Source organism: Sturnira hondurensis, unplaced genomic scaffold (assembly GCF_014824575.4).
Source record: "Sturnira hondurensis isolate 20B ecotype Veracruz unplaced genomic scaffold, ASM1482457v3 Scaffold0006301, whole genome shotgun sequence".
Lineage (NCBI taxonomy): Eukaryota > Metazoa > Chordata > Mammalia > Chiroptera > Phyllostomidae > Sturnira > Sturnira hondurensis.
This window is the reverse complement of record NW_028078932.1, coordinates 76,085-101,375: the sequence shown is the minus strand read 5'-3', so window position 1 is coordinate 101,375 and position 25,291 is coordinate 76,085. Positions and strand designations below refer to the sequence as shown.

At 36.6% G+C, this 25,291-nt stretch overlaps 1 protein-coding gene across 1 annotated transcript in view; it reads left to right on the top strand.

The window, feature by feature from the left end:
* The window catches only part of BRWD3 (bromodomain and WD repeat domain containing 3), a 102,066-nt gene extending 80,630 nt beyond the window's left edge, over window positions 1-21,436 (top strand). Inside the window, exons 34-41 of the mRNA XM_037047770.1 lie at window positions 472-528; window positions 1,628-1,765; window positions 2,766-2,840; window positions 6,429-6,581; window positions 8,796-8,959; window positions 9,322-9,419; window positions 10,189-10,347; window positions 15,510-21,436. Of these exons, the coding sequence (XP_036903665.1) occupies window positions 472-528; window positions 1,628-1,765; window positions 2,766-2,840; window positions 6,429-6,581; window positions 8,796-8,959; window positions 9,322-9,419; window positions 10,189-10,347; window positions 15,510-16,264 (1,599 nt within the window). The 3' untranslated portion in view covers window positions 16,265-21,436. The remainder of the gene's footprint in view (window positions 1-471; window positions 529-1,627; window positions 1,766-2,765; window positions 2,841-6,428; window positions 6,582-8,795; window positions 8,960-9,321; window positions 9,420-10,188; window positions 10,348-15,509) is intronic.
* The last annotated feature ends 3,855 nt before the right edge of the window (window positions 21,437-25,291 follow it).

Here is a 25,291-nt window from a genome sequence, read left to right as displayed (position 1 = left end):
CCTATGTGTTTGGGAATAGTGGTATGTGGGCCTTGCCTCTGTGTACTGACAAACTAAATCTTAGGTTTTAATGCACATTCATATTTTCCCTATAGAAAAGAAATCTATTTCTTGACCTATCAAAAGATGAGTCATGAGTAGTTCATGGTTATAAATTTATTGTCACATAGAGTAAGTTTTGTTTAGGTACAGTTCAGACAACAGTCACCATACTTTTTTCTTTATTTCCTGTTCTGATTTAAAGGTAAACCCTGTTTACTCTTATTCTCCCAGTGTGTTTTCCAACTTGTATATATGTATATAGCACATAGTATTTGGAGTGAGTCTCCTTCCAACCTTTGTTCTCCTGCCCGCTGCAATGAGGGAGTTAATTGCAATTGTACTTGCCATTTTTGTTGTCAATGTTTATCTAATTTATAAGATTTTGACTATGATTTAATGCCTCCTTCCTCTCTTCTCTTTTAATTTTAGGATACAGAAATGGTTGATTTAGATTCAGACGGCCCTGGTACTTCATCTGGAAGAAGGGTGAGTGAGTAAATGATGAAAAGTTTCAGGGTTCTTGTGTCAAGGATCCCTAAGACCTACTCCATATGTTTGAAAAGTTTCTAGAGAGACTCGCAGTATGCAGTGTGTGTAGTTGTTACTCATTGCTGAGTTTTACTGCAATAAGGATACACAGCTGGATCACAGGGGAAAAGACACAAGGCAAAGTCTGGAAGAATCCATGTGCAGACTCTTTCATGCTCTCTCCCTCCTTTGAAGGGCCACATGGAGCACACTCTTCCCCCAGCAATGAAACTGGAACAATGTGTGTGTGATTAGAGACTCAGTCCCTAAAGAATTTATTGGGAGATGGTTATGTAGACACCATCTGACTTGCACATGCCAAGATTGCAGACTCCCAGAAAGCAGGAAAGTGCAGGGAAAGAACATAGATCATGTTATTTGTTAAAACTAGATAGAGTAGACCACCTTTATTATTTTGGAAACAGTTCAAGTGGCGGATGCCCAGCTGCCAGTTACAGGACAACCTTACAATCCATACTAAAGATAGCAGCCTCAGGTCTGCTATGTTAACTCCATACTTCATACTTTCCCTCTATAATAACTAGACAATTATTTGCTCCATATGAGGGAGAACTTTCCTTTGAAATATTGAAAGAGATCATATAAAAAGGCATTAAATAGTAAAGGCCATCATTTATCATGACCATAAAGGACTTACATATATGTATATTTCAAGTGTTATTTTGAGAAGACTGTGGGATTATGGTGTCATAATCAAGTATACTTAACTATGAGCAAATATTAAGGCATTAAAGTCTTTAACCTTGTGACACAAAATAATCTGTTCCCCGTGTTTGAGGTTTATATTTTTCTTTTTTTGAGGCTTATATTTTTTACATGAAAATTCATAATAGAATTCTTGCTATTTCCAAACTATAGTACCTAGTTTTTGTTTGTTTATATTTTTCCAGGGAGAGTGATGTCTAATTTAAACTAAGAAACCTTTAAATAGCAGCTGTTCTGTCTTACATAGGTGTATTAACAGTAGAAAAACAGGAGACAATCGATAAAGAGTGAAGGAAAGAGCTTTTACATATAATTCTAATAAAATCTACAGGCCAAATGCCGAGGCAGAAGACCGTCTTTAAAGTGTAATCCTGATGCTTGGAGAAAGCAGTGCAAAGAACTGTTGAGCCTCATTTATGAACGTGAAGACTCGGAGCCATTTCGACAGCCAGCTGATCATCCTCACGCAGTAAGCGAACTGTTGTTTAAATAATTGCTAGTATGTACTTTCCCATTAATGTCTGCTAAGATGTATTTAAGGGCTACTTTTCCACTTTCTTGCTACTTTCTTTCTCTCTCCCTTCTTACTTCCTTCCACTTCCTTCTTTGTTTATCTTTGAATTGTGAAAGTGGGTAGTTGGATTAGCCTTGACTTGTTAAAATGCCTGTCATGTCCTTGTATGTAGATTGTACATTTGTAAACCACATTTGAATCTAAATATCTTTGCTGATAGTGTGCTATAGAATTATTTAATTAACCAATGTCACCCCAATAAGCTTAATTAAAAGATAAACATCTTTGCAATATCTTTCTGCTTTTATTTTGGATATTTGTTGAATATATTCTACTAACTTCTAATATACTTTTACGCACTATAGACCCTTGATAACATACGTCAGCCTTATGTTCATAATTCATGTTATCTTTAATTTCTATTAATAATTTAAATATTATGTTATCCAGTATGATCCCTTAGGATCATATTGTTAACCAACATACCTTATTACTCATAATCAAAAATACAAGCATGAAAATTTCCATTAAAAGATTTTCTAACAGTACTATTTATAGAATGAATAATCTTTTAGTATAGATAGCAAATCAATTTTAATTTATTCAGAAAAAGTACAGCAATATTTCAGAAATACATGAGATCATCCCCTGAAATTAGTAAACATCAGTATTCTCTGCTTACACAGGTTTGATTTGGGGAAAATTTATTCAAATAATGAATAAGATTATGTTCAACAAAGCTTACTGTGTTTGTTCAGAGTTTAGGTACAATAAATTAGTCTTGCATTTTCATAGGAGTGGGGAATGGTGAATGTACAGTTTGTTCATCTTGCAATACAGTCAGTAAAAACATTCATCCTATTTATGGATCTTTGAACGTTAAATAGTGATTATATTACAATTCTTGATATTTGTTGTGGTCCAGAAACACAGTATATCTTCCTTACCCTGATAGGGCCATCAAGAGCAAGAGGGAGAACCTTCAGGGTCAGTGGTTCTGGAAAGCCAAGAAGATCCATCTCTTTCTGAGGTAGGCCTAGTAGTAGTTTCTTAAAAGACACATATTGGTTTCTTTTTTCTTTTTTTTACACTGTTTTACTTTTTAAAATCTCAATACTGTAAATAAAACTTTTATCATTTTCAAAGCTGTTTTCCATCTCTGCTCTCACTTTTTTTTTACCTTTGCTTAATTTTTTTGGTTGTTTAGTTTTTGTTTCTTAAATCAGCACATGTTCTGAAGAGGGTTGTTTGGCCCTGACCAGTGTGGCTCATTGGGGTTGGACTTCATCCCACAAACAGAAAGGTCCCCTGTTTGTCTTAGTTTGAGTACGTGCCTAGGTGGCAGGTCCCCCACACCAGGTGGAGGGTGGGCGAGAGCAACCCATGGATGTTTGTCTTGCACATCCATGTTTTGCTCCCTCTCTTTGTCCCTCCCTTCTCCTCTCTCTAAAAATAAATAAAATATTTTTTAAAAAGAGCGTTCTTTGTACTGTCTATATAGATGGTAGGTGTTTATTTGTTTTATAAATCAAAACTACTGTGGCAGAGTAGAAAATGTCAATTACATAATATAATTAGGTCTATATTGCAGTTGATTATTCTGAGAATCATCTTACTACACAAAGTTCCAACATTTTTATTCTATGAAAATATTTGTTTCCATAAAGCATGCTGTGTTGGAATATACTTTTGATTTTTATGACTTAAGCAAGAAAATTTAAAAAGATATATTAACAGCAATTGTAGTTTCTCATACTTTGAAAACTATTTCTCCCTCTCTCTTTTTTTTTCTTTAATCAGTTTATTGGTTCCCCCAAATGCATGGTATTTCCAAGTATTCTTCAGAAGAAAAAAATACTTATCAACTATCATTTTAGTTTGCATTTCTCTTATTATGAGTGCGATTGAATAGTTTTTCCTATGTGTATGGGTTAGGGTTTCATCTGGGTTGACTCTTGTGTCTTTTTGCCCATTTTTCTACTGGGCACTTTCACTCCGATGTTAAAACAGTCACCATTTTTTCCCCTAGCATTTCTTAATGGCGTCACTTGTTTTAATTTGTATCTTCGATCTATTTAGGTTTTTTTTTTATTGATATTGGGGAGAGAGGGAGAGAGAAACACTGGTTTGTTGTTGCACTCATCAGTGCAGTCGTTGGTTGATTCTTGAATGTGTCCTGACCCCCTGGGGCTAGAACCTACAACCTTGGGTATTGGGATGGCGCTCTAACCCATGGAACCACTCCACCAGGGCTGATCTATTTAGTTCTAACTTTATTATTTAGATGAGCAACACTGTTTATTAAAATTGTCTATCTTCGCTGTCTTTGTTAGAAGGCAGCCATCATCGCATCCAATGCCCCCCGTGTCTTGGTGCCTTGGTGACTTTTCCGTCATGGCTCTGTCCTCACTCTGTCCATGGGAGTCCGGCTCCACGGCTGCACTGAAGGGGTGCTACAACACGTTTGATCTCCCGCAGGGCCAGCAGCTCACATCCTTCTTCTCTTTCAGTTTTCTTGGCTATTTTTACTTGTTCACTCTCCATGTGAATGTGAGAGTCAGCTCATCTACTTCAAGGGGAAAGGCTACTATTTCCTCCACCATCTGTTTCAACACAGCTTCTCACCCAAACTGCGCAAGGCACCAGCAACCTTTGGGGCTGCCCATCAGAGGGGGCACTCCGTCATCGAACCTGCCCTCCCCCCACCTTTCCCCCCTGCAATACTTTGCTGGCTGAGCACCAACTCCTGCTAACAGTTCTCACTCAGCTTCTCCACCCCTGCTCCCCACCTGTGCATGCCTCCGCGGGGGCTCTCTTCTCTTCATGCCCCTCCTTTAGGGAGTCGCTTCCCATCGGATCCCTTGCCTCTCGCTGGTGCTGCTACACTGGTGCTGCGCACTAGCTCCCCAAGTCCGTGTATGTGTGCAGCATCCGCGCATCTCCTGAGTGCCTCCCAGGGCCACAGAACAAAAGCCCTCTTTCCAGCACAAACCCAGCTCTCCCCCCGCTGCCCCATTCAGTGAATAAAAGCCCCAGGAGTCTGTTCAAGCTGGGAGCCTGAAGGTCCCCAATCTCTCCCTCGCCTTGCTGCTCGTGGCTCCTATGGACCTGTGGTTCCTGCCTGCGGAATGCGGCTGGGCCACTGCACTCCTGGGTGTGGTCACCTTCCCAAGGGCCTCAGTGACATTGTCACCCGTGGGCTTGGAGGGCTGGCCGCTGGCTCCCTTTCCGCGCTGACTTCAGCATCTCCTGGGAGGCCAAAGCCCCAGCCTGGCCCTGACCTGTGTGCCAGTGCTCCGTATGCCCTGGTGGAGCTGCTCCTCATTCTCTCCTTCAACCTGACACTTGTGGGGATCTCCAGGGACCCCTTGCCATGCCCCATCCTCCCCTAGTTGATGCTGAGGACAGCCAGGAGCTGCGATGACAATGAGGGGCCTATGGCAGGTAGTTGCAGGAGATGCCCACACATCCCACTGTGGACAGCAGGCGCTGTCCTGGCGGCAGGGAGGCCACGATACAGCTCGGGCCGCGGCTCACCCAGACTATTTTTCTCTTTTTGTATCCTTCCTCTGCCCCTTCTTCTTATTCTTTGGCTTCTCCTGTGAGAGAAAGGTGGTAATGTTAATTCTTAATGTTTCTAAATAGGATGAGAGATCTAATACTGACAATGGCCTTACTCCAAAATATGATTTTTTATTGATGGTTGTGGTATGTGCAGGTATATTTATACATTTCCATATGACAACCCTAGAAATATCTTAACTGGACTTGAAAGATTTAGGTTGAAATAGAATCTTCTCCCTCTAATCAAAGTCAAACTAATTTTTTTTAACGATTATATTTATTTATTTTCAGAGAGAAGGGAAGGGAGGGAGAAAAAGAGGGAAACATCAGTGTGTGGTTGCCTCTTGCACACCCCTTACTGGGGATCAGGCCAGCAACCCAGGCATGTGCCCTGACTGGGAATTGGACCCCTGACCTTTTGGTTCACAGGCCGACACTCAATCCACTGAGCCACACCAGCCAGGTTAAAATCAAACTAATCTTTAATATATGAAAGTGAAGATCTTAGATGAAGCAAAAGTGTCACATTTATTAAAATCAGAATGATAGGAGAAAGGCACAGATATGGCCAAGCTGACTTGTACCTTTAACTAATAACATCTTAGGTACAATGTGCTCATAGTTGGGAATGTCTTGGAAATATGCAGCTAATTTGTGACATGGAACTATTTCATTATATGTGAATTCTCCCATCTTACACTTGCATTGAGCTTTTTGCCAAGGAATTGGTTACTTCAGCTTTAAGCAAGCGATGCAGTCTCATGTTATGAACTCCGTAGGAATGAAGCCAGTGGCTGTGGAATTTCTTTTCTGATTCTTGACAGTCTTGCTGTTCTGGGTGGCAGGGTGAGGGCTAAGGACTTCCCAAACACCTCTGCTGTTTTCCTAAGCCACCAAAAGACAGCTCTTAAGTATATTTTTTTGAGAAGGCAGTTAGCAAACTGAAAAGCAGTCTGTTTATTTCATGGTGACTTGGTGATGCAAATCTTATCTCGTTGTATTATGTAGTATCCTTACCTAGCGTATGTGTTTAATAACGCATTTTTCTTTGTAGGATCCTCAAGGTGCCATGGACACTCCTATGGACTTCAGCACTGTGAAAGAAACTTTGGAAGCAGGAAACTATGGTAGTCCTCTGGAATTTTATAAGGACGTTCGCCAAATATTCAGCAACTCCAAAGCTTATACCTCTAATAAAAAGTCAAGGGTATGAAAATCTATGTTAAGTGGATTAATCATCTAAGCATTTAGCTTTGCATATATCATGCAGCTATTTCTTTTACCAGTTTTAAAATTACTAAACAAGTATATACTACAATTCTGATATCACTGATGAAGTTTCATTCTTGGTATTTCTGTGACAGTTTATTAGGCATAAAGGTACATTGAGCATAGTTGTTCTGAATCTAAGCACCTCTTTCTTTCCTCTACCTGTCTCATCTCTGCTCTTTAGTAATATTTTATGTCTGCTAGAGAGAAGTCAAGGGACAAAGAAGTAGTAATTTGAGTACACTTTAATATGTCTTTTATTTATGAATAATTTTATAAGTAAAAGTGGTAAAACAATTCATATAAATATTCGGATTAGCTCTGAATATTTATGTTTCCTTTATCATAACAAAGTGAACTGCATTGGCAAGTAATAACTGTCTGTTCATACTTACATTTAATACTTTCCCTGTGTTTTATCAGAATTTAAATATGTTGAGAACAAAAAAGTAATAATTTTTGTGTGTTTTTTTAAAGATTTTATCTATTTATTTATCTTTAGAGGGGAAGGAGAGGGAGAGAAACATCAATATGTGGTTGCTTTTCATGCATCCCCTGCTGGGAGTTGGCCTGCAGGGAACTGGCCTGCAACCCAGGCATGTGCCCTGACTGGGAATTGAACTGCGATCATCTGGTTCGCAGGCCCGCGCTCAATCCACTGAGCTACACCAGCCAGGGCTGTGTTTTGTAATCACTGGTATCTGATTAATTTTTAAATAAGTTGCACAATATGTATATAACTTGACCACTTTTAACTCATATAATAAGAATTTTCACTAATTTGTGGAGACATAATTTTTTTTGCATTTGATTTATTTCCTACACTTATACTTACATATGTTTATATGAGGTCTGTGCAGAAAGGATCCAGCCATATAATATGAAAAATTGAGACATTTATTGAAGAAAATACAAGAAACATTGTCCATAGGACAATGACACCTTAGTCCCCTGTAGGTATCTTGGGACTTCACACAGTTCTCCCCGTCACCATCGCCTGCCCTGTTTTATTTTCCTGAATCTCATTGATGGTCTGAAATCTCTACCCCTTCAAAGGTGATTTTAGTTTTGGAAAAAGCCAGAAGTCACAGGGCACCAAATCTGGGCTATAGTGAGGCTGAGTCACCTGGGTGATTTGATGTTTCACCGAAAAACTCTGCATGAGACGTGATGCATGTACAGGTGCATTGTGGTGATGAAGCTGCCAGTCACTGGTTGCCCGTACCTTCAGCCTTCTGAATCATCTGAATAGTTTCCATGGAGGAATGTTCAAGCTTAACACAAAATTGGATGCAGATTCATTGCTTTACTTGGTCAGTCATTTTGAATGTGACGGCCACACAGGACACTCAAAGGCATCTATCACCCCCACTGACTAGTATAGTGAAGTTGTCCTTGTTCACGAATGTGCATTCATTCCAGTCTACTCGCCTTAGCTGCCACGTTACATGAAAGTCACACAAACTGTCCTCATTGTATTAACAATGGCTGGACTTTTTCCAGACAGACCTCATATGTTTTAAAAACAGTGGGTTTTATTATTTTGAAACCTTTCTTAAACTTACATATTATGAGCATTTTCTTATATTATTACTCTTTGAGAAGAAAGTTTTAATGTCTCCACAGTACTTCGTATATGGTGGTTTTATATTATTTTGCAAGTGTGCTAGTGCTGGAGATTTAGGCTGTTTCTAGGTTTTCACTTTACATGCATAAAGCGGTGGCTAACATCTTTAACATCCTTGAACATAATTAATTACTTTGTGCAATTCTCTGTTTCCTTAGGGTAAATTCTCACAGGTGAAATTATTAGCCAAAGGGTGTATATGTTTTTACATTTTTATATTAAATCCTATTACACATTGCCCTTCAGAATTACTGTTCCAGTTTAAAAAACTCACTGGCAATGTATTACAGTGTTTTTTGCTACCCTTCCCAACATTGAGTATTCTCTTCTAGAAACCTTTATTAATTTTTAGTTAAAAATCGTAACTTGCTTTAATTCTTCAGGAATAACTTTTTGAATGTATGATATAATGTATAGATTTTGTAGGAAAGGATGATACTGCTTGTGGTCCGGGCATCTTTATACTGTTTATATTTTATATAATTGAGGTAGCTGCTAAAACAATACTAATTTCTTCCTTTTCAGCTCTACAGCATGACGCTACGGTTATCTGCCTTATTTGAAAGTCGTATTAAAAATATCATCGCTGAATATAAGTCAGCAATCCAGAGTCAGAAGAGGAGAAGGCCACGGTACAGAAAACGTTTGAGAAGCAGCAGCAGTTCATTATCTAGTAGCAGAGCTCCTAGGTATGTTACAGTGATGTAGTACTTTATAGTGTTGAAACATTTTGTATGTATTCCTTCATTCCTTAAAGTTTGTTGAATAGCTTGAGGGGATCCCAAGACCCAAGACATTTTTTTAAAGAAATCTTGCACCTGTGTGAAGATGGAGATGGTAATCCAAAGCTTTGTTTATGTGGATTTTGTTATACCAATACTTTTCATTTGAATGCTTTAAATTTAACTTGGTTACATTACCAATTTGAAGTGCTTCACTTAAATTATCAGACATCTCTTTTTTGGTCACCATAAACATCTTGTATGTACTGTCTATCATAATATGTTGCTGCTAGAGAAAAACCTTAATTGTTATATATTTTTGCTTGTAGTCCAAAAGGGAAACAGAAACAAATGAAGTTGCAGCCTAAAAATGACCAGAATACCTCAGTGTCTTATGCCAGGACCAGCTCTCCTTTCTCGTCTCCTGGTAAATATGTCTTTTGTCTTTGGTTTTATATATTTCAGTTCAATGCTGATATTCAGCCTATAGAAAAGGCAGTATGGTTTATAGTACAAAGAGCCATGGATTTTGATACAGAGAATTGTGTTTTATTCCCAATTATTTTCTCTAGCTGTGTGGTCTTAAGTTAGACATTAGGCCACAAGATTAAGTGTGTTCATATTTTAAGTGAAGGTGTTAAAACTACCTGAATATTAGCCCTGGCTGGTGTAGCTCAGTGGATTGAGCACAGGCCTGCAAAGCAGAGGGTCGCTGGTTCGATTCCCAGTCAGGGCACATGCCTGCTGCGTTGCAAGCCAGGTCCCCAGTAGGGGACACATGAGAGGCAACCACACATTGATGTTTCTCTCCCATTCTTTCTCCTTCCCGTCCCCTCTCTCTAAAAATAAATAAATAAAATATTTTAAAAACTACATGAATTTTAAAGCCTCTTAGTTTTAAAATTCTGGAACTTCATGATTTTTAACATCTATACTATCCAAGAGCACTGCGTACAATAATAGATTCACCAGTGGAAGAATTTGAGGATTTATTGTCTGAAGGAGTGGTTTCCTTGGACAAGTTTTTCTGACATTTTTGTCTTTGAAAGCTTAACAATGTGCTAAAACATTTGTTGTCAAAACATTAATATTTCCTTCAAACAGTGTGCAGTTGTCATGTTAGAGTAAAATAACTGAGATAGTTTTCTGAACACCATAATTGTATTAATTAACATTATGGTCTTTTTAAATGTCAGTTTCAGATGCTGCTGAAGGGCTTTCGGCCTATTTACTTGATGATGAGCTGGATGGACCATTGTCTTCGTCGAGCTTGAGTGGATACACCCGAAGTGGAAATAGCCATGACACAGGGAAAGCCAAGTCATTTCGGAATAGAGTTTTGCCAGTTAAACAAGGTAGGGAATAAATATGGACACGGTATTTATTCTTTGTTCCTTTACAGTGGCAGATGAATTATTTAAAAGCTGGTGTATTTACACAGGAAAAATTAGCATGTCCTTATAGTTAATGAGAATTTGAGTATTGTTGAATTTCACGCAGCCAGGGTTTCATATCCACAACTAAGAACAGGCTATTAGCAGATTTTCAATAATATTGCAATAATATAATGAAGTAAAATGTAAAATGAATAGAGAGGAACAAATAAATGAAGAACTCTTTCCCCAAGCACATAAAAACCAGAGTATTAGACGCATTTAAACCGTATTAATAAGAAAGGCAAATAAAATCCCCAAATCATCTTTAAATAGGGCTCATTTGTAAAAAGCCCACCCCAATTTAGAAAAAGGGTTTTGGTTGACTAGTGAGCCTTCTTTTAGTCAACACCTATATCTATACCACCTTGTTTAGGTATTCTCAATAACTGAGTGGTTTTTAGACTGGGTTCTGCCTTTCTCAGTAATTCAGAGTGACTTCAGGAATCCTCAGAATAGCCTTCTCCATTCACCCAAAGCAGCTTATTATTATTCACTTCATGAGCTTCCATCTAACTTTTATATGTGGAAAAAATTTCACTGGTTAAAAAGAAATCCCTGAGCTAATAATTCATCATCACATGGTTTATTTTTGCACAATGTCATAAGCATCAGCTATAAATATTTGAAGGTTATTGTTATGCAGATTTTCTTATACTTAGCCCTGTGTTGTGGACCTTGAATATGTTCAAAGAAACTTCTAATATATTCATCTGTTTGAAGTTTGTGAAGAGTAGTTACTATGTTTTTAGAAATATGTTTTATTAGAGTCCATATTTTTATTTTATATAAATTTTAATGAAAGATTTAATAGCTTCTCCATCATTATTGAAATATCAAATAACCCCCAAATAGACTTTCTAAAGATACATTTTTATTTGTTCTATGAGGAATAGTGTTACATATCTGATTACTTTAAGATAGTCACTGCATTTATTTCCCCGAGTTTTTCTCTTGACTCTGTTCTGCTCCAGCTGCGCGTTGCATACTCATGCCACTTTCTTCTCATTTTGCCCTTTACTTCATTATCAAGCTTTTAGGAAGAGTAGATCCTATTTCCTGCTGCCATTTTCTTTCCATCTACATATTCCTTTATCCTTTATAGTCTAGCTTCTGACCCCTCCACTCTACAAAAGTTTTCTTCTTCAGAACTAGCAGTGTTCTCCAGTGGCCCAACCACTGTCCTTGTCTTAGTCCCTCTCTCTCGGATCTGCCTGCATCACTGCACGCTGTTGCGTACCCGCTCTAGGAGCTCTACTGCCTACCTTCTACAGTACTGCTTCTCTTGTATCTTTGTTTTTAGTATATTAATAGAGTCTCTGTTTGTTTGGGCTTCATTTTTTCCTCTTGTCTTCTACAAATGAAAGAATCTAATAGCTTCATCACATCAATCATTTTTATGCTGATGAGTCTCCTAATTCATATATCTAGCCCTAGTGTCTCTATTCTACCAGTCTCATTTCCAAGGGTTTCATAAAAAAGTCCATTGGGTGTTTATCATTCATTATTCTCAGGCTTGCTTCTTTTTCTGCCCTCACTATTTTAGTTGATGGCACCACCATCTTCCTCCTAGTTGCCCAGTTTAAAATGTTAGTGTTCTTTGGCTCTCCTTTTGCCCCTCATATCCAGTCAGTTGCTCAGTTTTCTGAGCAACATTTTTGCCGAGCAGAAAAACCTCAAAAGTTTTCTGAGCAACTTTTCTATAACTTTTTAATACCACCTAAATCTCTTATTTAGAGTTTCTATTGCTGTCACTTACTATATTAGTCAGCTTGGGCTTTCGCAACAAGAGGCCACAGAGTAGGTGGCTTGTAACAGGCATTTGTTATTAGGAGCTTCACTGAGATATCATTGATGTAAAAATTGTGCATATCGAAAGTTACAACTTGATGTTTCAATATACGCATATACTGTGAAATGGTCACCACAATCAAACTTTAATTACGATATTTATTATGATTACTGCATACATTGAGATTTAAGATCTATCCTAGCAAATTTCAAGTATACAGTATAGTACTGTTAACTATAGTTACCAGGCTGTATGTTAGATATCTAGAACTTACTCATCCTGAATATCTGAAACTTGGCTCCTCTAACCAATAGCTCCCTATTTTCCCTGCCTCAGCTCATGGCAACCACCATGTCACTCATTGCTTCGGCAAGCTTAATTGCAGGGATATGTTCTGAGAACACATCTTTGGCTAATTGGTTGTGTGAACACTATCAAATTTACTTACACAAATCTAGATGGTGTACCCTGTTACACACCTAGTCTATATAGCATAGGCTGCATGACTGTACAGCATACTACTGTGCAAAACAACACAAGATTAAATCAAACACGAGAAAAATGATACGATCAATAAACACTGTGAACATGGGATGTATGGGACTGCTGCTACCTTAACATGGCATAGGGTTTTACAGCAAGCTTTTGATCTTTTAAGTAAGCAGAGTAAGTACACTATGAAATGGCCATAAAAAGCAAAGTATATTAAATACACAAACCAGTAGCGTAGCCACTTGTTACTATTACCCAGTATTATGTACTGTGCATAATTGACGGGCTATGCTTTTATATGACTGACAGCACAGTAGGTTTGTTTACAGCAGCATCACCACAAACACGGGAGTAGTGTGTTGCTCTATGACATGACTCTGGCTGTGACATCAGTAGGCAATAGAGAGCAATGTTTCAGCGCCATTACAATCTTATGGGACCATCATCATATATGTGTCTGTCATTGCCCCATTATCATACAGCACATGACTGTATTTTAGATTATACAGGTAAGTGACATCATGTAATATTTCTTTTTCTGCATCCTGCTTATTTTGCCTAGTTAGCATGATGTCCTCCAGCTCCATCCATGTTATCACAAATGGCAAGGTTTTTTTTTTTTTTTCGTTTTTAAGGCTAAATAATTCATTATTATATATGTTATTTCCTATCATGGCTATTGTGAATAATGCTGTGGTGAGCAAGGGAATACAGATTTCTTTATTTCAGTTCCCTTTTATATATATGCCCAGTAGTGGAATTGCTGGATTATATGGTAGTTGTATTTTAATTTTTTGAGAACACTCCATACTGATTTTCATAGTGGCTGTACTAATTTACATTCTCACCAAACATTTACAGCAAATGTGTTGCCTTTTGGCCACATCCTTGCCAACACTTATCTTTTATTTTTTTGAAACTAGCTCTTAAAACAGGTATGAGGTGATATCTCACTGTGATTTTGATTTGCATTTCCCTAAGGATAGACATGTTGAGCAGCTCTTCCTATACTTCAAAAAGACATTTATTTTCCAACAGTTCTGGAGGCTCAAAGTCGAAGATCAAGATGCCAGCAGGGCTGGTGTCTGGTGAGGGCTACCTTTTTGCTGTGTCCTTACATGGCTTTTTTTCTCTGTCCATCCACACACATAGAGAGAGAGGGAGCAAGCATTTGTGTGTCTTCTTATAACAATACCAGTCGTTATGCATTAGGGCCCACCCTTGTGACTTCACTTTAATTAAGAACATCTTAAAGGCTCTGTCTTCAAATAAAAATGCATTAGGGGTTAGGGCTTCCATATACGTATTTTGGGGTAATGTAGTTTAGTCCCTAATACCAAGAGTATTAGAGTAATCTTGGTTAGCATATAACCCTAGGCTTTGCTTTTTCTACTATTTTCAGTTTACTTCCTACCTGACTGGCTATTCCTTCTCAATTATGTTTGCCTGTTCTTTATTTTTAAATGTTGAAATATCCCAAATCTCAGTCCTCAGCTACCTGAGGTACTTGCTTTGTCAATGAGCTCTCTCAGTTCTCCTGACACTAAATGTCATCTGTTTACAGAAAATTCTCAAAATTATATCTGTAGCTTTATCCAAGTCTCCCCTGAACCTCTACACTGGTATATTCACCTGCTTTTTTTCTTTTCCTTTTTTAAATGTTTTTACTTGTGTGTCTAGTAGTATTCAAAACTAAAATCTTTATCTTTTTTCTACCAGCTTGCCCAAACCGATTCCTCCTTCAGTGTTCTCCAACTCAGGAAATATCTCTACCCTTCACCCAGTTGCAGGCTATAAAATGAAGTTACTGGATCTTCATTCTTTAACACTTGACATCCAATCCATCAGCTATTCCCGTCGGTTGGGACTTTAAAAGTAAAAACCATTTTTGGTGGCATGGCTAGGAGGAAATACTCCAAATCCAGTCATTCCTCAACACTTCTGTTGTTCCATCCCTCATGGTGCTTTATCTATGCTATTGCAGTGGCTTCCCAACTGATTGCTGCTTCCAATCTCTTCTTCCATAATCTATTCTTTCTACAGCAATTATAGCACTCTTTTAAAAATGGAAATCAGATCCTGTCATTCTTCAACTGTAAAACCCTTTGCTGGAAATTATTTCCCACTACCCCGCTTTTCTCTTCCACTCTAGTTACACTGCATTTCTGTATTCTCTGATGGAATGTTGTTTCCCCAGAGTTAACTTCATTCAGTTTTTTTTTTACATACAACCTCTGCAGAAAAGTTTTCCCTAAATAAAGTACTCTTCAAACATACATTCACACTCTTTTTTGCCCTCTTTTATTTATAGCACATTTTATTACTTTAAAATCATATTATGTAATTGTTCATGTCAAGTAAGCTATTCCTCCTAAAATAGAATTTTAAAGAACAAGGACTTTATCTCATAATTGCCATATTTCAAGCTCTAAGAAATGGTTGGCCCATAGTAGATTACCATTAAATGTTCATTTAGTGAATGAATGAAATTATTCAGACGCATGTTCTCAGATCATTCTTCCTAGGGTTCAAGCCCTTGAAATTCCTGCCCAGCTATCTAACCCCCCACCATCCCTCTACATTCCCCTCCCCACCAAAAAGCAATCAGACAAAAATCAAAACTTGGCTATCTTCCATTTCCAACAGATTTAAATACATACTGCAACATTCTCCATGACTTTACCCCATCTATCTTTAAGTATAAATAATTTTATAGACTGTTAATGTTACTTTCAAACCTAAATGACCATTTTGCCAATGTCAAAGCTTAACTTTAAAAAAATCATTCATCTTGATTTAGATCACTCCGCTGATGGACCCCTTACAAATGATGATGGCAGAGAGCCCCGGACAGGAGTCAAGAGAAAGCTACTTAGTGCGTCGGAAGAAGATGAAAGCGTGGAAAGAGAAGAGAAAGAGAAAAAAGAAACAAAAGAGAAATCACATTTATCTTCCTCAGAAAGTGGAGAGTTAGGATCCAGTTTAAGTTCTGAAAGTTCCTGTGGTTCTGATTCTGACTCTGAATCAACTTCCAGGACAGATCAAGATTATGTAGATGGAGACCATGACTATAGCAAATTCATACAAACTAGGCCTAAAAGAAAACTCAGAAAGCAATATGCCAATGGAAAAAGAAACTGGAAGACCAGAGGCACAGGAGGAAGGGGTAGATGGGGCAGATGGGGTAGATGGAGTAGAGGAGGCAGGGGACGAGGAGGCAGGGGACGAGGGGGTCGAGGAAGAGGAGGAGGTGGCACTAGAGGGAGAGGCAGAGGGAGAGGAGGAAGAGGTGCTTCTAGAGGAGCCACCAGAGCCAAACGTGCACGTATTGCAGATGATGAATTTGATACCATGTTTTCAGGACGCTTCAGTAGACTGCCTCGAATTAAAACAAGAAACCAAGGCAGGAGGACCGTTTTATATAATGATGATTCTGATAATGACAATTTTGTGTCCACTGAAGATCCTCTGAATCTTGGTACATCCAGATCAGGCAGAGTGCGTAAAATGACCGAAAAAGCCAGGGTTAGCCATCTCATGGGATGGAATTATTAACAGTTAATAAATTTAGAATAATTCTAAAAATTCAATGGCCTTCTACTGCAGGGAATTTACCAGGAAATCTACAAAGCAAGTTGTGTGGGGACTTATGTTTCCTTTCACATTGGTGCTTTTCCATTTTGCCAGTATACATTTGTTTCAAGACTTTTGATCTCCACACTTCATTTGTTCAAACAAGCCTTACTCATTAGGCCTTAAATTAAAAAAAAAATCTGCCCACACACACACACACACCACACACGCACATATACACACACACCACAGACACACTACAGATTTACTACATGAAAGGAGCGTTCAGCTTCTTAAAGAGTAGCATGACATTTTTATCTCAACAGAATATCCCTCTTTTGCTTTTGTATCACAGAAGTATAGCACCTTCTTACAGAGTTTTATATAGTTTGTTTTTGCCATTTTGATTCCTGTACCCAGTAATAATAACTTTTGCACAATACACCAATCCTAAAGGCAGCTATTAAATGTTTACAGTTTCTATATTGTAAGAACGATCTGGATTATTTTACTCTTCCCAGGCCAAACTTTCAATAATTGTACTGAACTGAAGTATATATTTATACTGCAGTTTTTTTTGGGGGGTGGGGGGATCTTGATACACTTTTCATTGATTTGCTTAATTCATGTTAAAGGTGAGAAAGGGTTGGTGCCTTGTAAATATGTAGCAAATCTTTGTGGTGTGTTCTGATGTGTGCATTAACTTTATTAAAAAAGAATACTTGAGGTATCAATCTAGACAAGGTGCCAAATGCAAAAGTTTCTTGCATCCATTTTCCTTTCCTGTTATATTTTATTGCATTAATAGAACTTCTGTAGCTTAAAGAATAACTTAAACATTTGAAAAATCCTCATCCACAAAGAATAACTTCTTTGAATAGTAGCTCAGCTACCTCTATTAACTACAACTACTGGAAACATTAAGAAAAATAGATGCTGTTATTCATTACTGACTAAGGAGAAATAGAACAAGCTTGGTGGAAATGAATATTCATAAGTTATAAGCTGAGAGATTGTTAATCATACTGGCTCTCAAATTAATGGTTGTAATTAACAAACTTGTATAAGCATAGTATGCTCTACATTAGACTTTTCTTAGAACATATTTATGTAAGTAGACTTGGACAACTGCTTATGAATTTCTCCTCCTACTTACTGTTTAGCAGCTGTGAGTGGCTGGTTTTTATTTGAATTTCAAAATGTAACAAAACACCTAGTTTGAGTTGGCATGTTTTGGCTAGCTAATATTTTGAATCAACCATAAAAGGTTCTGCTCATACCATTCCGAAAGGTTCTTCTGTTACAATCTTGCAGAAAAGAACCTTATTGCACTGCACACTGAGATTTTGAGTTATGATGTTGTAGAAGAAAAAACTTAAACCCTTATGACCTTGTTTACAGCATTAGAGTGCACATAGTTCCATAAGTGAGCTTGAGTTCCCAGATCAATTTTATTCCTCAAATTTGAGAGATTGCAAATTTGCTAATTTGTCAGATCCTTAGATTTTTGAGGCAGGAGGGAATGAATATATATATTGATGTCTGTTTTTGTAACAGCAGACTTCTTGCGCTTAGATCAGACTTGTGGGGATAAATGAAACTTCTTAATGTTCCGCCTAGTAATCCCAGAATACTTAAGCTGACGTGTTTGTCTCATGCTTTCCATCATTTCACGCATCTGAAAATCCTTAAGTGCAGAGGAAGGAGTACACACATAACTTTGCTTTTTTTGTTGGGTCAGGTGAGGGTTATTCTTAGACTAACATCTTTAAGCAATTTTCACTTGCAGTAGAAATGTTCAGGCTTGAAGAAAGTATTTTTATGACTTGTTAATGGCACTAAATTCTGTTACTGGACAAGTAGATCAACCTGATTTTATTTTTTTGTCATTTTTTCCAACTAAATCAAAGCTACTGGTTGTCACTAGACTGCCACTTTTACCATAGTACAGATTCAAATTGTCCATTTTTGAAAGTCTACATTTGAGTTTTGCTAAAATGTACTAATTTAGTTATTCATCTCTTGGACATTTAGACTAAATTTGTGCCTATGTTTTCCTGGAATCAATAACACTCTGGCCTACCCTAATCAAAGTAACTTAAGTTACTTAAATTCATGGATTTACCCAAATAGTATCATGTATTATTTTAGTGTGAAATTTTTTGGTGACATTCTTCTATGAAGAGCTGACCTCTCAAAGTGTAGAAGAATTACCATCTGTGTGATTTTAGCTGTCTGAAGCTTTATTTATAATTTATTTTGAAAAATAAAAACGCCACACTTATTCCCCAGATGTCAAGATTTTCTAGGTTTAGATACTTAGGATAACAAGGCTAAAGACATTTTAAGCATATTTTATATGTAGTGAGATACTGTGAAAATACTAGTGACAGCATTTTGCTGTAATGTTGATTTCAGTTATTAGGATTTAAAGAGTTAGTCACCAGGGTGTGTTTAGATGAGCATAGTTATCATTTATTACAAAACAAACAGATCATTTCTGTTTGCATGCAAATTATTTTAATAATTGTGAGAATAAAAGTTTGGAAAGATGTATTTTTACTTTTATATCTGGACTTTCCCCCACAGTTTATACTTTGCTCTTTTTGTAACGCTGCCTCCTGTGAATGTGATGTAATTTGTATCACATGGAATATTTTATTGCTTTAATTTTTAGAGGCCATTTAAACCTAAATAAGACCTGGGTTTAGCCATAGCAAAGCAAGTAGGAAATGGGTTAAGAAGGTTGAAGAAAAGTCTAAATCTTAAAAGAGTTGCTAAGGAGAAAAACCACTGTTATTTTTAGGTTCATGAGAGCTCTCAGATGTATAGGCCTAATCCTATGCTAGATATTAATAGTCAGTGAACTGTAATATTTCTCATGAATGCTAATGTTTTAATCCCCAGCTTTAAGATCTTAGCATGTGTATATGTTTATGAAAACTGAATTGTGTGTTTTTTATCTATGGCTTGCTATGTGTATCTCTTCCAGCAATCAGATGCTCTCCAAACACTCACTAGTCTGTTAGCCTAGTGACTAAATTTGTTTATATGTGTGTGTGTGTGCGAGTGTGTATGTAGATTTTTTCCAACTTGGCACACTTTATCTCAGACATTTAAAAAAAAGAATATTTTGTATGGAAGACAGTCCTGTTCACTGTCTACCACTTCTTTGCCTCTGTTATAAAGCGCTTAGCCTGTATATATATATACCTGCTTGATCATTAATTTCATTATACCTTCTAGATAAACAATCTAGGATTTGTTGTGTACATGTGCCCCTATATTTTTTTCATTTAATTTGCCCTTCCTTCATTTGTTTCTTGTTTGTTTGTTTGTTTCCCTTGCCAGAGATCAGACTTGTGCTAGAATTCTTACATATAGCACTTTGTTTCTCCCAGCGTAAAATGCATAAATCTCATTTGTGCAACTGTGTGCTCAGATATCTAACTCAGCCTTCAAATAATTGGAAATAAATTTGAGTGATTTATCTTTTGTTGTTTTTTTTTGTAATCCTGTAGATTGTCATCAGACAATAACAGTGATAAACAGATGTGAATACCACTTCAAACTTTTTGATAAAACTTTTTTCAACATTTTTCAAAATTTGTATGTTTGTGGTAGTGATAAATTAAAAACCTTGTATTAAACATGCTTATATATCTTGGAAATTATTTTATGCACATTTACCAACTGGTACTTTAAAGTTGGAATTTTCACATTCACAAAAAGGAGACTTGCATCTTGTATAATTTTTAGTAGCCTTTGATGTGTCCAGCCTTTTAGTTCTGGGGAAAGGAACAAAGCTTTTGACACTTCAAGTTCATCGTTTTAAGTGTTAACCCCATCCCCAACATTTTTGTGGTACATGAGGCTATGTAAAAGTTCTGTTGAAAAGAGAATATTCTAAGATCACTTTTAAGGCTTGTTTTAAAAAAATAGTGTGAAAATATTTTCATGCTTTTTTGCTTTCCACCTCTTAGTGAAGTTGCTTTACCAAGTTGATGAAGTTTTGATTAAATTCTAATATAAAGTTTAATTTTTTTCATGGTGCTGTATTTTGGGGAATGTGGATGGCCCTATTATTGACATTTGTTATGTAGCCTTATTCTTGATTGTTTCTTTTTCACCATTCCTCTCCTGCTTCTTTTATCCTCACTTCTCTTTCTGTAATGAAGACATTACCTAATTTAGCACACTTCAACGAGACTGGTAATTTACGATTCATTGATGGCAGAAGTACAGTAGAAAGGCCCTGCAGTTTAGAGTTAAGGTGTGTTTGTTTATTTATATGTATACTCATTTGTTATTCCTATCTTAATTCTAGAATATGGGACTTTGACATATAAAAGCATGATAAGTATTTTCTAAAAAATAAGACTATTGATACATATTAAAGTTGCCATTGGTTATTGACTTTTAAATTCACATACAAAAATATTTAGAAATGCATTTGGGAAACGTGTTTTCACATGTCACCAGATACACATTAGGCAGTACTACAAATGTTAGTTCTTTAAACAATACTGTGGTGATGGCAATCAGTAATTTATTTCTTTGTCCTGTAACTTATCATCCTTGTCTTTTGTAATCCCTTACCAAGTATTAACAAAACTGTACCTTATGTTTGTTCTTTAGTATCCATAAGTTTTAAGATGGAAAATCATTCAGTTAATAGTTGATGTGATGTTGTATATGGGCAAAATGTCCATTAAACTAAAATTCAGTACAGAAAGGTAAACTAGACTGGCTTGGTTTATAAAAGATGTTTTGTTTGGCAGTTATAAGTCATTATAAGCAATTATCTTCAAAGAAAAAAAACTGGATTTGTTGCCATTCTTTATGGGATGTTTACAATAAAATTCCAAGTTGTTTGGAATCAGTTGCAGTCTTGCTGCTTTGTGCCTTAACTCAGGTACTGGAGAGAAATTGATAAGAAGGAAAAATGGGGTTACCGTTTCATAATCCAGTTTCAGAGATTATAACGTAACTCTTGGGTCCATTCTTGTTTGTTTGTCATGTAATATTATGATTTTTTTTCATCTGAGGAACTAGGTACTCCCTACTATCAAAGAAAACTGGCCTTTTTTTTGTCTTTGTCATTACATATATTCTGGGTCACTCTTAGGTGATCAGTATGTTAAAATTTTTAAATGTGGGCTGTTTGGTGCATTAAATAACAGCCTGCAAAGCTTTAGTCAACATTTCGTTTTGTAGAGCTTTTTGAAATGAATAGATTTCTAGTGTCTTTATAGCTTATAAGTTTTAACAGCTGAGTTATGTATCCCAGCATTTTTATTTTGTAGTATAAGTGCCCACATTGTGCAGCTGTATGGTTTCACAGAATTTCCTTCCCAATTGGAAGAACCTCACTCAGTTCAAGGTACATAAGTTGGCCAAAGAAGGGTGCATGTTTTATATATACATTGTCTGTTTTGTGTATTTAGAATGGAGAAAGAAGTTATTTATAAAAAAAAAGTATCACCTTTGTCTTCTGGCATAGCCTTTGTCTATGAAAGTAGCCCAAATTTTCACAATATTTGGAAATTGAAGTAGGGATCTGTTTACAGCTTGGTATTTCCATTGAGCTGCATGATTGATTAAACATAGCCCTCTTTAAAGATAGAAGAGTGTATGTTAAAATTCCTTCTCAGCAGGCTTTGATGTTTTCTCCCTTCATCTGCTAGGTTTTTTAAATAGAGTAAGTAAATAATTTCTATAACAAATATTAGAACAATATTCAGATGATTCATTTTTTCCCAGCTGAGAAGGGTAAGAACAAAGTAGTCTCTACTATCTTTTTCAATTACATGCCCCTGACAATTGAAAGCTACTTTCCAAACGTGCACAAAATAAATTGAAACCTGTGCATTGAGCCCATGAGTTGGTTTTCTTGGGATGGATAATCCCATACACTTGCAGTTGATATCTTAGGTCTTTTACAGAAATACATAAAGGATGTTTTATGCTACGTGTTACTGGAAAACCAAATATAACATTCAATAAAATGAACTTTTTATGGTGTCAATATTTTCCCAAAGTTTTAAGGAAACTTTTTTTTCCTTTCTTTGTAACTTTAGTATGTTTTTCTTTGCCAGCTGTGGCAGTTGCCTGAAAATTACCTCTCATCAGGATATTATTGACATTTAATAGGTAATTTTAACTAAGTTCTTAATTATTAACAAAGTTAAATTTGATACTGGATTTTTTTTCATTTTTTAATGTTTTACACGTTTTTAAGAACTGAATATTTTTTAAAAGCTACCTGAAGTGAATAACCTTGATTTGCAAATTTTGCATTGTCAGGTTGCCTACTCAGTATCTTTTATGATTCTCTACAGAGCATCATAGAAAAAATATGAAGTCAAACCATTTTAAATTGCTTAATTTAGGTCATTAATATTATTTGGTAGAATTTATTCATTTTAGGGATGTTCCTGTGTTTCATTTTTTGAAAATTTTTATTGAATTTATTTGGGTGACAAAGGGAGGGATTAAGCAACCCCCCCCCAATAAAAACCCCTGATTTTTGCCGTGCTACAATTCTAAGTAGAATTTGTATGGTAGTATGTTAATTTGTTAGGAATATTGTGCAGTCAAGTAATTTAAGGCAATAAAACTGTCTTAAGTGTTTGTTTTGCTTTTTAAAAAATTTACAATATCACAGTTTTGAAGCCCAAATTGTATAGTAGGTCATTTTTAGGGTATTTTTGTTACCTTTGGGCATTGTTCACCTAAAATATTAATAATGAAGTGCTGGTACTTGTGAATTATTTTGTTAAATTTTAATTTATAAAGTAGAGCAAGCCTTTTATATAAAAAAGTTAATTTTGTCTAGTCTGATCCTATGGAACAAAAAATGTTGCACCCTTGAGATTCTTCTTTTTTTTTAGAAGTTTTTTAAAATATTTTATTTATTTATCTTTAGAGAGGAAGGGAAGGAGAGGAGAGAAATATCAATGTATGGTTGCCTCTCATGGGTTCCCTGCTGGGAACTGGCCTGCAACCCAGACATGTGCCCTGACTGGGAATCAAACCACGATCATGTGGTTTGCAGGCTCGAGCTCAATCCACTGAGCTACACCAGCCAGGGCTTCTTGTTTTTTTGTTTTTTTTTAAGATTTATTTATTTATTTATCTTTAGAGGGGAAGGGAGGGAGAGAGGGAGAGAAATATCAATGTATGGTTGCTTCTCATGCATCCCCTGCTGGGAACTGACCTGCAACCCAGGCATGTGCCCTGACTGGGAATCCAACCACAATCCTTTGGTTCACAGGCCTGCGCTCAATCCACTGAGCTACACCAGCCGGAGCATTGACATTCTCATATTACCAAGTAATCCTTTCAGTTTGGGGGGGGTTGCTGGTCATTTTATTATAATTGTGATTAGTAGTTCTCAAAAAAGAAAAATATTAAGGCAGAATAATTGTTAAAGTACATTTTTGCCTCAAAAATATAAGGCTGGCAAATATAATAAGTTTTCAACATGGTAAAAATACCTTTTCTGGCCTGGCTTATAATGATCAAACAGATTATAAGAGAATAATGTGAAACAATGAGTCATACTCTTGATCCACATACATATGGGGCTGTCCTTCATAGAAGATATTTCCAAGCAGGAATTTGTAGCCTATATTTATATTTTATATTAGTGCTAAGAGATGGCTAAAGGAAGACTAGGTTATTTCATCGCAGGGTTGTTTATTTGTAGATTTATGTTTAAAATTTAAGTCTCTATTATGTGACAAGCACTGGAATTTTAAAAAGAGCTTTACAGTTATTGATAGGGCTACTCACACTCCATGTACTCACAAGCACCAGAATAACATTAGCAGTACATTTAATTTTTCATGTCAGAAACATGAGTTTCAACAAAATCAAGTCATTTGCCACATGTCACACAGCTAGGAAACAAAAGCCTTAATTTCATCCAGAATTAGCTGCTTATAGTTTTCTCCTCATAGCTCCTATATTTTGTTAATGGGGTGACGATATTTGGTTCCACTTTACTCCTTCCCATTCTCCACGAAATGGAAACTCCAAAGTCATGCATGTGTATTTTGAGGATTGTGTTTCCTTTTGATTCTGGCTAAGATCATTTTGGTGTCCAACCTGTGGCCCATGGGGCACATGTGTCCCACAGTGGCTATGAATGTGGCCCAAGACAAAATTGTAAATTTACTTAAAATATGAGATTTTTTGTGATTATGTGTTGCATGGTATTTAATGTGTGGCCCAGGAATGCCAAAAGTTTGGACACCCCAAGAAGACATTGAAATGTGTATTTTTATGCCTCTTAGTATTTTAGGGAGGTTCTAGTTAGGGGATTTTTTTTAAGTTTTCAGGCTTAGTAGAAAAATGAATGGAACTCTTAAGTGCATTTCTTATGCAAACAAACATAAAGGTTAGTCCCCAAGAAAAATGTAGAGAATTTACTCCTATCTGATGTGAGGATTAATTCTGCTAATGTGCATACAGTGCACAATACAAAATTCATCAGTTATTGCTGCCTTCCACATACTATGCATGCTCTCTTGCCAGTTGCAAATTCTAAAACTTTTTTCCCTTCCAAGTTTAAATAGGTCTCAGGGACAGTTCTCAGAGAATGGCTCAGGCGTCCTCATTTAACCCATGGGTTTGTTTAATTTAGTCTAGGGTTCTTGTTTGGGGATTTTTTTAAAAAAATGATTTTCTATTTATAGACACAGGGAAAGGGATGGAGAATGAGAGGGAGAGAAACATCAGTGTGTAGTTCCCTCTCACATGCCCCCCGCCATGGGGAACCTGGCCTGCAACCCAGGCATGTGCCCTGACTGGGAATTGAACTGTTGACCCTTTGGTTCACAGGCCAGCACTCAATGCACTTAGCCACATCAGCCAGAGCTGTTTTGGGGAGTTTTCAATCATTCTTTGAACTTCTTCTTTGTTTTACTTGTTATTTAACTTGTCGCTGTTCCTTTGCACCCTCATTTAAAAATTTTGCCCTAAATCCAAAATGTCCATGGAAAA